The sequence below is a fragment of the Heterocephalus glaber genome, unplaced genomic scaffold (assembly GCF_053883595.1).
Source record: "Heterocephalus glaber isolate CG9 unplaced genomic scaffold, H.glaber_assembly_v1.0 deba00001068, whole genome shotgun sequence".
Taxonomy (NCBI): Eukaryota; Metazoa; Chordata; class Mammalia; order Rodentia; family Bathyergidae; genus Heterocephalus; species Heterocephalus glaber.
In genome coordinates, this window is record NW_028258188.1 from 1 (window position 1) to 12,211 (window position 12,211).

At 48.7% G+C, this 12,211-nt stretch overlaps 1 protein-coding gene across 1 annotated transcript; it reads right to left on the reverse strand.

Annotated features, from left to right (window-relative positions):
* Positions 1–6: 6 nt before the first annotated feature.
* On the reverse strand, positions 7–11,080 carry Med12 (mediator complex subunit 12). The gene is made up of 21 exons (XM_087209873.1): positions 10,761–11,080; positions 10,182–10,286; positions 9,782–9,973; positions 9,488–9,647; positions 7,911–8,092; positions 7,622–7,732; positions 7,259–7,513; positions 6,203–6,349; positions 5,954–6,053; positions 5,688–5,824; positions 5,338–5,469; positions 4,517–4,643; positions 3,743–3,972; positions 2,819–2,899; positions 2,522–2,692; positions 2,182–2,326; positions 1,964–2,014; positions 1,550–1,668; positions 1,223–1,366; positions 622–785; positions 7–414 (listed from the first exon to the last, which is right to left on the reverse strand). Exons 1-21 carry the CDS (start codon positions 10,857–10,859, stop codon positions 279–281), a joined length of 2,988 nt encoding a protein of 995 aa, XP_087065999.1. The 5' UTR covers positions 10,860–11,080; the 3' UTR covers positions 7–278.
* Between the last annotated feature and the right edge of the window lie 1,131 nt (positions 11,081–12,211).

Below are 12,211 nucleotides of genomic sequence, written 5' to 3' on the forward strand. Positions count from 1 at the left end.
AAAAAAGGCAAGGGGCAAGCGACTTTGGGATAAGAAAAAGGGAGATGTGCCACAGCAAACTGGGAATCAAAGGAGCCATGTGAAACTGAGGAACAGGGAAGGGTCTTGGGCGGCAGAAGGGCTGCTGTCAGTAATGCAATGGCACATGGGAGTACATGGCCTATAACTGACCCTGAGTAGACAACAGGGTAATGGGCTGTGCTCTGCTCCTGAGGTGGATGGTAATGGGAAGGAGATGGGACTAGGTCCCACTCTCTACCCCTTACCTCCCACCTCTCTTACCTGAAGAGCTCCCCAAATTTGCTCTTTAAATGGCTACAGGAGGTGTACAGATCATAGAGATATGCAAGGATACAGCGTTCTGCAGAGGAGCCATCTGACCGGTTCATCCCATGCTTCACTACACCACACAGCCTGTCATAAGAGGCAGGGTTGGGAGGATCAACAGGTGGTGTACAGGGCTGAGGGCACAGAGGCCCTCTGAAGCAGATTGGTAACATCATTCCTTTCTCAACTGCACAGCAGGCACTTCCCAGGGTGAACCCACATGTTCCTCCCAAGCAACTTCACCAGCATTTGCCAGAGCCCTGTATGTTTCAGGTCTTCTGAAGCTCTGCTTACCCCTCAAAGACCTGTGCCATCTGGTCCTGGTTGAGGATGAGGCAGGCATGATAGTGGCGTAGGACGGCCACGATGCACAGGCACAGGCTGGTAGTATAGCTGCCTACCAGATCCGAGGACTTGAGAAGCAGCTCAGCCTCAACCACACTCAGTTCATTCAGCAGCTAGCGCAGTGAATGGGGGTGAGAGAAGAGAAGATGCCCTTCATGTCATACATAACCCCCTTTTCTGGGAGGAACCTGGCAAGGCCAGGCCTGAGCCCCTTCCTACTAGAGCTGCCTTAACACACAAGGGCCCTATTTCTACATGCCAATGTCTTTTGTTCTATTAATGACACCTCTAACCAGTCTCCAGGACAGTTCTATGAACTCCACTGTGGGAGGATGTTCTGTACCCAATGTTCTTATCTGTCTCTTGGGCCACCCCAGGGAACACTTAAGCCTCTATTCCTAGTCTTAGCTCATGTACCACTCCCTCTGTGCTAGTCTTTCTACCCCCTCCAAACAGCCTGGGAAAATGGCTGGAATCTCTACTCCTGTCCTCATGACCTTACGTAGCACAGAATTCCTTCCTTTACTCTTATCTCCCCTAACTTCCCCACCTGAATGGCAAAGTCGATGAGGCCACTGATGCTGAGTGAATATTCCATGAGGTCGAAGATGAACTGCACATGCTGCACCAGAGGCAAGTGGTACGACATGCCAAGGGCAAAGCTTGTGATCTGCTCCAGAACATTCCGGGAGACCTGATAAGGGCAGTGGGAGTGAGACAGGAGTGGAGGGAGTTAAGAAGAACCAGGGAAGCAGGAAACCAACAATGGTGGAAGGGGATGAGACCAGCAGGCTTGGCCTGCCTAGGGGAAAAAAAGATAAGAAAAACAGGACAGGAGGCCAGAATGTGGGAAGGGGGGCTGGGCATAGGCCCACACCTGAGCCGTGACCTGGTGTTGGTCATAATGTGAAAGGTGCTGGAACTTAGCAAAGATATCTTCCGCAGTGGGGAAGGCTTCAGGCCGGTTGCGGCGCCGCTTCTGCCCATCCTCCCCACCTGAGGGGACAGTTGAAAGAGATGATTCAGAACAGAAAGATAACTAGTTGACTGAGGGTGGGCGGGTGGGGTATGGAGAAAAGGCTATGGGAGGGAGAGGAAACGGGAAGGGAGGGAGGGAGGGAAGGAAACGGGAAGAAGGGAAGGGCTGGGGGGATGAAGGGAAGGGAACAGTGAAGAAGGTTTAGAGGACCACAGACTATGTGGACTTTAAAGGAGTATGTACAGGGAGGTGCTAGGTTGAGGGAGGGAAGGGTGAGGGAGGAAGGGGAGTATGGGGCTTACTGTGAGGTACCTAAGAATGTCAGGTCTCCAGGATTCAGAGGCACAATAGGAGCAAGCTGGTCTGCAGAGGAGGGGAATGAGGGGGGAAGTTTCAAAAGGACTAGAGCTCTCAGGAGACTCTAAGAGACAGGACATTGGGATATGACTGGGGAGTTCCCTACACTGGGGATGGGAAGACTGACTAGGGCATTCTCTGAGGGAGATCTATTTAAGGAGCCTCAAACCCACCAGTTTCTGCTGTTCCCTTTCGGTTCAGAACCTTCAGAATATCCTTGGTGATTTTCTTGATGGCATGACGGGCGTCATCGCGCTGCTTTCCCACCCCAAACAGTACGACCAACCGCTGGTTGCACTCATGGCTGCATGACTCCTCCTGCATCCCAGCAGTACCATCAGACCCAGCACAGACCTGTCCTCTTCCTGCAGCATGCTTGCACCCTCGGTGCCCCTGTGCTCAAGCTCCTTCCCAGCACACCCACACCCTCAAGAACAGCTTCAACTGCTCAGCAATGCCTTAGACAGAAATCCGAGCTCAGAACAGATAGTCACAGGTATTGGGGAACAGTACCTGGGGAATGGGGAAGTGTGTAGCATACTGCACATGTCGTGGCTGGTCATAAAGAATACCAAGGGTCCCTTCGATCTTCTCCTTAGGTGGGAGCTTCCCCTCCTTCTCGACATCTGGTTTCTCAGGGGATGGGCTGCCCTTCCCCTCACAGGGCATGGTAGGGGAGAACAACTAAGAAAGGCAAAAAGAGCAGGATTTAGAAGAAAAGAGGCTGAGGAAGTACAAAGAAACTCCAAAAAGAGACATAATGAGAAGATCTAAGGAGCTGGATTCTTCCCTACACAGGATCTCACTTACTGAGAAATCAGGCTTCTCCATGTCCTCAAAGAGCACACTGGAACTAGGGTCAATGTCCATAGATTCTGAGAGCCCTGGATCCTGAGGGCATAGAACATAAGCAAAGCAGCTTTAGTCCTATGCAGCTGCTCCCCACTGAATAGAAAAGCTCATAGAAGGGCCGGGGATTTAGCTCAGTGGCACTGCACCTGCCTTGCAAGCGCAAGGTCCTGAGTTCAATCCCTGGTACCAGAAAAGAAAAAAAAAGTTGATAGAAAAACTGGAGAGAAGAGATCCAACTAGCGGAACCACAGGTTCTGGACTCAAACCTTGTCTAATCACTTAGCCAGTATGGGCTTTAGTTTCTATAAGCTTTAAATGGGAAATAAGAATAGCTCACAAGGCTGTTGGAGAAGATGAAATGAAAAAACTGATGTAAAGGGGATGGGGTAGAGCTTGGCAGTAGAGCACCTGCCTAGCATGCCCAAGGCCCTGGGTTCAATCCCCAGCACTAAAAAAAAGAAGAAAGGCTGATACCATCAGGCACAGTGGTGCATGCCTGTAATCCCAGCACTGGAGGCCATGAGTTTGAGGCCAGCCTGAGCTATACAGTGAGCTCAAGGTCACCCTGAACTGCAGAGTGAGACCTTATCTCAAAAATCAAAACAAACAGCCGGGGATTTAACTCAGTGGTTTCGCTGCAAGCAAAAGCAAAAGCAAAAGCGCAGGGACCTGAGTTCAATCCCCCGTACCAAAAAAAAAAAAAAAATCAAAACAAACAAACAAAAAAAGCTGATATGAGAGTGCTTTGTAAACCAAAAAAAAAAAAAAAAAAAAAAAGGTTAATAATACCCTTCTTGGGCAAAACAAACTCTCAGAGACCTCTGGGAGCTGTGAAGATGGCAATGTCAAGAAACAATCAAGGGCAATGAGAAGCCCATTCACCTCCAGCTTGCTACTGCTACTGCCTTCAGCCTCCTTGCGCTCTGCGTCATCAGCAGGATCATCAAAAGGAGAGGGAGGCCGGGGACCAGGGGCTCCAAACGCAAGGTCTCCTCGGGAGATGAGAGTGCAAGTATACATGTTGTGGGAGAAAACATCATGTCGAATCAGTTCACAGAACAGTAGTACCAAGTTAAAGAATTCTACTCGCTCGCTCTCACTTCGGGGATCCGCTAGGAGGAAATGAGGAGACATATGAGTTCACAAAGCACAAAAGGGGACAGAAAGAGGGACACACCTTAGGCATGATGCTCTAGAGCAGTGATGGTGAACCTTTTACAGCTTTCAATGATAACAAACAGCTCGCTGTGGCATGCATGTCATTGGCTCACCACCATTGCTCTACAGTATCTCAGTGGTACACTCCTGAGGCAATAATAGGAATGAGCACAAAAAATTCCAGACTGTTGAAGGACAAGAGTATAGTTGGTTATCCCACCTGCTGCTCCACATATCATCTTAGCAAGGAATAGAGCATCTCTGCAGCTCTTTATAAAATGAAAATGGTTTAATCATATGTTCTTGTTTTTATTCTTGTCTGTATTTCTCTATTCTCTTAAAGTGTAAGATGATCAGGGAGTAGAATTATGTCTAAAAGTCATTCTGCATAGAGCCCAAGACTGAAATATAGACCTTAAGGCCCTTAATTGTTTTCTGATGACAGTGGCAGGTAACTGAGACTTGGCAGAGAAACTAAAGGGTAGCAGGGGTTCATACTCAGCATAGGAGCCTGTGTATCCAGAAACTGCAGGAGGACATCCTGGAAAATGGGAGCACTAGGAGCAGAAAGAGAACCAGAGGCAACGGAACCCTTCTCATCTGCTGCTTCGGACTCTCCACAACGCTGCAAGATGAGAGAACAAGCTGAGGATTGACTTTTCCCTGTTTTTTGGGTTTTTTTGAGACAAGGTCTTGCTATGTAGTTCAGGCTGGCCTTGAAATCACTATGCAGCCCAGGCTGGCCTCGAACTCCCAGCGAACCTCCGGCCTCAGACTCCTGAGTGCTGGGATTACAGGTGTGCACCACCACACCTGGCTGACTTTTCCCAGTTTCTACACTCTGACGTGTGACCCTGGAACTCCCTCCTATGCCATCTCCACCCCATACTTTTCACCTCTCCTCCCCTTCTGTCCTTCATTTTCTTTGCCACCTGCCAATTGCAGCCTTGATCTCTTCTTTAAGCAGGTTATCAGTATGTACCTTCCTACTTCTGCCTCCTGTTCTTAACATTCCCTGTAGATTTTCTGTCACTTCTTTATTCTGTTCTCACACCATCAACTTTTCTTATTGTCATTTTTTGGAGACAGTCTTACTATGTCCTTCGTGCAGGCTCTGAATTCACTATATAGCCCAGGCTAGCCTCGAACTCCAAGTGATCCTCCTGCCTTAGCTTCTCGAGGGCTGGGATTACTGGTATATGCCACCATGCCTGGCATACACACCATCAACTCTGAACCCCAATCTCTCTGGGGTCTCCACTCCCAGTCAGATTCCTTCCCATTTGACCAATCTCATTCTCTTATCTCTGTTCCCTAACCTCGGCCTCAATCTCTGCCTGTCTCTTCTCCAGAAGTTTGGCTACCACCATAGCACGATGCCGACCAGAACGTTTGCAGCTGACAGCCCATTCGCATAGTAATGATACCACAGCATCATCATCTGAGGAGATCTGGAGACCAAAGGAACACAGGGATGAGTAAGGTAGGGTTGAAAACAAAGAAGTGAGTTCCAATCTCTTGATGATTGGGCCCCATCTTAAGACATCCTGGGCCCAGGAAGATATCTCTCCATACGTCCCCTGGTTTCAATGCCTCACCACACTTTCCCCTCATACAGACAATTCCTCCTGCAATGTTTTTTGTTCCTTCTAGTGCCTGTCTTGCTCACCTCATGTCCATCTTTGCTAGGTCCCAGTCCAAAGATTCGGTTACAAAGGGAGTCAAGAGAGTTGCTGAAGTCAGAGCGTTCAAAACTATGGCTGTCCAGCACTTCCAAAGTATGGAGCACCCGTCCAATGGTGAAACCTGAGGAGGACAAGCAGTAAAGGGGACTTATCCAGAGCTCTGATGCATTATGACTCTCAGATCTCTATGTCTTTACCACCCCATTCTTCCCCCAAATATACTCCCTATTATCTGCCCTCTGATACCCACCTGCAGTGGCTTCCTGGCACTTATCAAAAGACCAGCGAACCTCAACTGCCTGTCCTCGTTCCTTGATCTGCTGCTCAATCTCTCGTAACTTTGCACGAACCTGCAATATCAAAAAGGAAAGCTTTAAGGATGTACCCAAGGCATGCAAAAGACTAAAAGAGCACTACCAGACTCCAAATCACTATTTCTGGAAGAGAAATTTAGCCCCATATCCCTTCCTGGGAGTACGAGGCTACTGGTCAGACTTACTTGCTGAGTAAAGGCACTATTGCCCTCTGGCATGGGCAGGTTGGAAGGGGCAATAGGCAGGTGGTCAAGTGGCGAGCCCGTCTTGATTCTGCTATCAGTCAGTGAGTAGTGCCAAACCAAGGCACTAGGGCAACACAGGAGGATGGTCTGGCAGACAGAAACAGCTAAGTCAAACTCAGTTACTATGGCTGCCTCTCAGAAATCCCATAAGACCCAATCCTTAGGTTTCAGATCCAAGGTTACTCTAAGTTTCTGGGTTTTTTTTTTTCGCTTTTTTTATTAATAAATTTTGTTTTATCCCTTTTTTCTGAGACAGGGTCTCACTGTGTAGTTCAGGCTGGCCTTGAACTCACTATGTACCACAGGCTTCCCTCAAACTCATGGCAATCCTCCTGCCTCTGCCTCCCCAGTGCTAGGATCACAGGCCTGTGCCATCACGCCTGGCAGTATCAGTTTTTCTTTGTTACGGGGGACTGAACTCAGGACCTTGCACTTTCGAGGCAGGCGGCAGAACCACTGAGCTAAATCCCCAGCCCTGTTTTATCCCTTTACCCCCCCAAATCCCCTCAAGCCCCTTTGTTTCCATTTTTTCCATTTTCACCTTTTCTCTTGTCCCTTCCTTTCTCCCTCCCTCCTTCCTTGTTCGCCTTCCCATTTGAACCAAGTTTGTTTTTTGAGACAAGGTTTCACTATGTAGTTCAAGATGGCCTTGAACTCTCTATGTAGCCCAGGCTGGCCTCGAGTGATCCTCCTGCCTCAGCCTCCTGAGTGCTGGGATTACAGGTCTTAGCCACCATGCCTGGTTTAAGTTTCTGAGTCAGCCAGCAATCCATTCCTGATCTCCCTCCCTGCACCTACTTTCCTAAAAGGCTTTGGGCCTTCTATTTAGCCCTGGGAGAGGCTGACCAGAACCCCTAAAAGGGAACTAACACCCCAATCTCCAAGTGAGTACTCAATGCCCACTCCCACTTTCAATTTGGAACCAACCCATTTTCCAGGGTGGGCACTCAGTCTTCTTAGACTCTTAATACTTTTTTGAGTCCACTTAGTACCTACCTGTAAGATACAGCTGAGGCCAAACACCAGAGGTCGGTGCTGAGGGCACATAAGGAGGTCACTAAAGGGTGTTGAGGGTGTGTTGCTAGTTGAGGGCTGAGGGGCAGGGGTGTTGGGCAGCGTGCTTGTTGACTGAGTAGATATAACATGAGATGAGTGGCTGCTGACACCATCCAGCTGCAGGGCCAGTCTCCGGGTACAGAAGTAAGCAAGGCGGCGGGACAGGTATGCAGACTGAACAAATTCCCCAGAGTACTGTGAAAACAGGACCATCAGAGCTCATGGTTCTCTTCAAGGGACACTGCTCTAACATCTTAGGCTTCCTCAAATCCACCCTAGACCCCCCCAGATCCTAGGCCTTACTCGAAGCAGTAGGGGCAGTAGCAGTTTAAGCAATTCATCCTCTCCAGGGCGGATTTTCTCAAAACATTCAAGTACCCAGGTCAGGAACTCATGTCTGTCCAGCATCCCATCCTATAGGTACCAGGAGTGGGAAGAGGATTAGTTCAGCCCAGCGACTATTAGAGATGAGGCAGATAAGGCAAATGAAATGAAAACTGGGGCAAGGCGGCAGGCAGATCCATTCTATACCAGCAGAGTGCAAGATCAGGCTCAATCCAATGCTCCACATATAACATGGCCTCCTCCCTACCTGAAACATGAACATGGCCAGCTTCTCATTATAGTCCCATTGCCTGATTGCCACTTCTACATCATGGGGCAAGGGTCCTATCGTGGAACTACAGCCTCCACTTCCTGCAGGCCCTGGCCGGTAGTATTCAGCCATTTTCTGTAGTTGCTCCCATAAGTACTTGGTGATGATCTGAGTCCATTCTAGAGAAAAGATAGAATGGGGGTTATTTGAAACTATCTTTCTGCTTAGAATACCTTCTATCCCTATCTCTACCTCCTATCACCACAGTTGTAAATTTTATTCATCCTTAGCCTCTAAGCAAATGCCACCTTCTCAAAGTCTTCCCAGGTATCCCCAAGAGAAAGAAATCTTTCTGCACACTGAAGTCTCAAAAAACCTTCTGTCTCTTTTTTCATTTTCCTTTTTTGTGGTATTGGGGACTGAACCCAGGGAACACTGAGCTATGTCCCCAGAACATTTAAAAAATTTTTGAGACAGGGTCTTCCTAAGTTTCCCAAGCTGGCCTCAAACTTGTAATCCTCCTGCCTCAGCCTCCCGAGTACCTGGGATTACAGCCATGCATCATAGTCCCCAGCTTCTTTTTTGGGGGGTACTGGTGGTGGTGGTACTGGTATTTGAACCCAAGGCCTTCACACTAAGTTACATTCTAGAACTTTTCTGGGGATTGAAACCAGGACCTTCACACTGAGCTACATCTTCAGTTCTTTTAAAAAATTTTTATTTATTTTTTTTTGGAGGGGTGAGACAGGGTCTTGTTATGTAGTTCAAGCTGGTCTCAAGCTCACTATGTAGCCCAGGGTGGCCTTAAACTTCCTCCTGCCTCAGCCTCCTGAGTGCTGGGATTACAGGTATGCACCACCACACTCGGCTGTCTAAAAATTTTTAAATTTGGGGGCTGGGGACTTAGCTCAGTGGCACCGCGCCTGCCTTGCAAGCACAAGGTCCTGAGTTCCATCCCCAGTACCCAAATAAAAAATTTTTAAATTTTGACACAGAGACTTGTTAAGTTACTCAGTTATCCAGGCTGGGCTTGAATTTGTGATCTTCCTGCTTCAGCCTCCCTGAATGCTAGGCTTACAGGCATATACAAGCATGCCTGGCTCTGTCTCTTCTTTGATATCCACCATGTTCTATATTTAATTATGTTATCAGAACATGTGCTTTTCAACCCCATTAGACTATAAGCATCCTAAGTAAGGGCAGGGATTATATACAGGTCATTTTTATAGCTCAGTATCTGAACACAGTAGGTAATCACATTACTTGATGTCAGGGCTGGGGGTACAGCACAGTGGTTGAGTGCTGGCCTGGCATTGACGAGGCCCTGAGTTTGATCCTCAGTACCAGAAAACACAAAATCAAAATAAATTACTTGATGTTTACTGAGTCCAAGACACAAGCAGAAACAAAGAATATAGATTAGAAAGGAAATGGGGATTTAGCTCAGTGGCACTGCACCTGCCTTACAAGCACAAGGTCCTGAGTTCAATCCCTGGGGGGAGGGGGGGATGATGCCAAGGGGCTATCACTCCTTGAAGTCATCAGTGGTACATCCAGTGTTAGAAATTACTCACCCATGAAGGGGTCAACGACCTGTCTCTTCTTAACCTTGTTCTCAGACATTGCTGCATAGTAGGCACAAGTCATCTTAATGAGCCAGGCAGCCCGCATCACAGGTACTGTGTATTTGGCTAAGTACCCAAACACTTCTTCCTTCTTACTGAAAATGGGGACCTGGATGGACATCACAAATAGCGAGGTCTCTGTTACCCCATGAACTGATATTTATGTAGCTTAATCTGAGAATAGGGGGTTACTTGGTACCAACACTCCCCCCATGGTTTTAAGAACAGGAAAGAGTACCTCACCTTTTTGGCTAGTTGTGTCAGTGGTTTGGTGCCAGCCAGGTCAGTGAACCAGGTGCTAATGGCAATCTGGGATCGTGTAGTCACTAGCCAGAAGTGGTCCTTCTGGTTCACTTGGGGCCTCCTGCGACCAGTATCAGGGAGCGTGTTACAACGCAACTTCTCTGCAATAATGCTGCTGAAGTTGGAACTGATCTGAGGAAAGAAAACTATACCTCAGGGTGGGAAGAAGGGGCAGACAGGTGGTCCTGCCTATGATGGGAAAATGACAACGTGACAGGGTTGGATTATGAAGGCACACTGAAGCCACTTAGGTTGTTCCTTTAAGTCTTCCCAACCTAGGGCCATTGCTCCTTCTCAGATTTTTCTAGCCTTTTCCTTCAGCCTGGCAGGACTGTCTCACCTTGGCAGGATTGAAGTTGACGTTCTTGGCACTGCCATGTTCATCCCCAGAGACAGCAGGCTGGTTATTGAAACCTTGTTTTACATTCAAGGCCGTCAGTTCATCCTGAGGCAGGAAAATGGCATTTTAGCTTTTTTTTTCCCTTGGGAGGAGGTTGTGGAAGAGGAGGGCAGAAGAGAAGTGAACACGGAGAAAGGGAGGTGGAGGACTCTGAGTAGAAGGCATTATTATTTAAAGCTAGGGCCTTATATTCCTTTGGACCCCACCCTCGCCCCCACAAGTCACTAAGATTCCCAACCAACCAGAGCTCCCTCAACATCACTCCTCCTCATGAAGCTGCCTGAGACAACTTTCTGAGGTGTGTGCGCGTAGAGGGGGCGCCTCTGGCTCGGCCCCACCACCATTCGCTATTTATGTCTTGGAACCCTCCCACCATCCCCTGCTCTCCTACACCGGCCCACTTTACTCTTCCCCCTTTTGGGACTTTTGCTCCCACCTAATCGCCCCGCCCCCCTTCCCCAAATTGTCAATGCAAATCACTTGCCCTGGCCCCTTGGAAGTCCGGATTTTTTAACGCACCTCCTTCTGTTTGGGATCTTGAGGGTACACATCGGGAGGCCCCAGCCGCGGCCGCTTCAGGGGCCGGTGTTCGTAGCTCAAGATCCCGAAGGCCGCCATCTTGGCCAGCCCTTAGCGCCAGAGGCGCCAGCAGGGCCAAGCTGGGGCTGGGTGGGGGGCGGGAGGAGGGAGGAGGGAGGAGGGAAGAAGGAGGAGGGAGGGAGCCGAAAGGGGGGTGCTGGTTGGGAGGACGGCGGCCGAGAGACAACGAGGGGGCACGTTAGAAACTCTCGATTATTGCCGGAAACTACCGAACGTAGCCGAGGGACGCCGGGAACCCTCCCATAACGCCCACAGCAGAGGGGGCGTGGCCCGACCCGGCGTGGGGCGGAGCTACGCACCCCAAGGGCTTTTCAGTCCTAAAGGTGGAAAGTCAGTTTCCACCTTAGCAAAAACCAGCGAAGCCTTCGTGAGCCCTTCGTGAGCTACGTGTGGTGGCGGAGATGCAGACTTTTTTTTTTAATTAGTACATGTTTGCAGTACTTAATGTTTACATTCTTTATGTGGAGCTACTACAGGTACATAACACTCTTAATTCCTTTTTCATCCCCTTTCCGTCCACCCACTCCATCTCTTGATTCCCTTCCCATTTGAGAGACCTATCTCTTGGAGGTGCAGACTTGCAAAGGGAAGGCAGCCAAGGTGGAGAACTTTGGCTGGGACTGGGTTCCTATTGTCTAGGTCCGTTCTTGGCCTAGAATAGGTTCAATATTTGCATTGTTTAGGAACTTTTAACTTATTTAATTTAATTAATTAATTTTGAGGCAGGGTCTCCCTATGTAGTTCAAGTTGACCTTGAACTCGCTATGTCGCCCAGGCTGGCCTCAAACTCCCCGCCTCAGCCTCCTGTGTGTTGGGATTACAGGCGTGCTCCACCACGCCCAGCCAGAAACTCTACCTTTTACACTTAGTTTCTTGTTTTTTTGGGTTTTTGGGTACTGGGAATCGAACTCGGGTCCTTGAGTTTGTGCAGCAGACAGCGAAACCACTGAGCTACATCCCCGGCCCTACACTTAGTTTCTCAATAGTGGGTATGCTGAGGCCGGGGATGTAGCTCAGTGGCACCGAGCCTGCCTGGCAAGCGCAAGGTCCTGAGTTCTATTCCCAGTACCAAACACACACAAATAATGGGTATAGTAATACCTCTGGATAAGGGTATGCTAATATTTCCCTCAAAGGACTGTTGTGAAGATTAGGAACTGTATGCCCAAGAAAGCACCTGTTGGGCTGGGGATTTAGCTCAGTGGTGCTGTGCCTGCCTCGAAAGTGCAAGGTCCTGAGTTTGATCCTTGGTACTGGAAAAAAAAAAAAAAGAGCACCTGTTAAAATCTGAAACACTAGCTCTAATCCCTCAAGGCCATTATAGTCTCCATGAAGATTCCTAATCTTTTTTTTTTTAGTTTACTAACCCT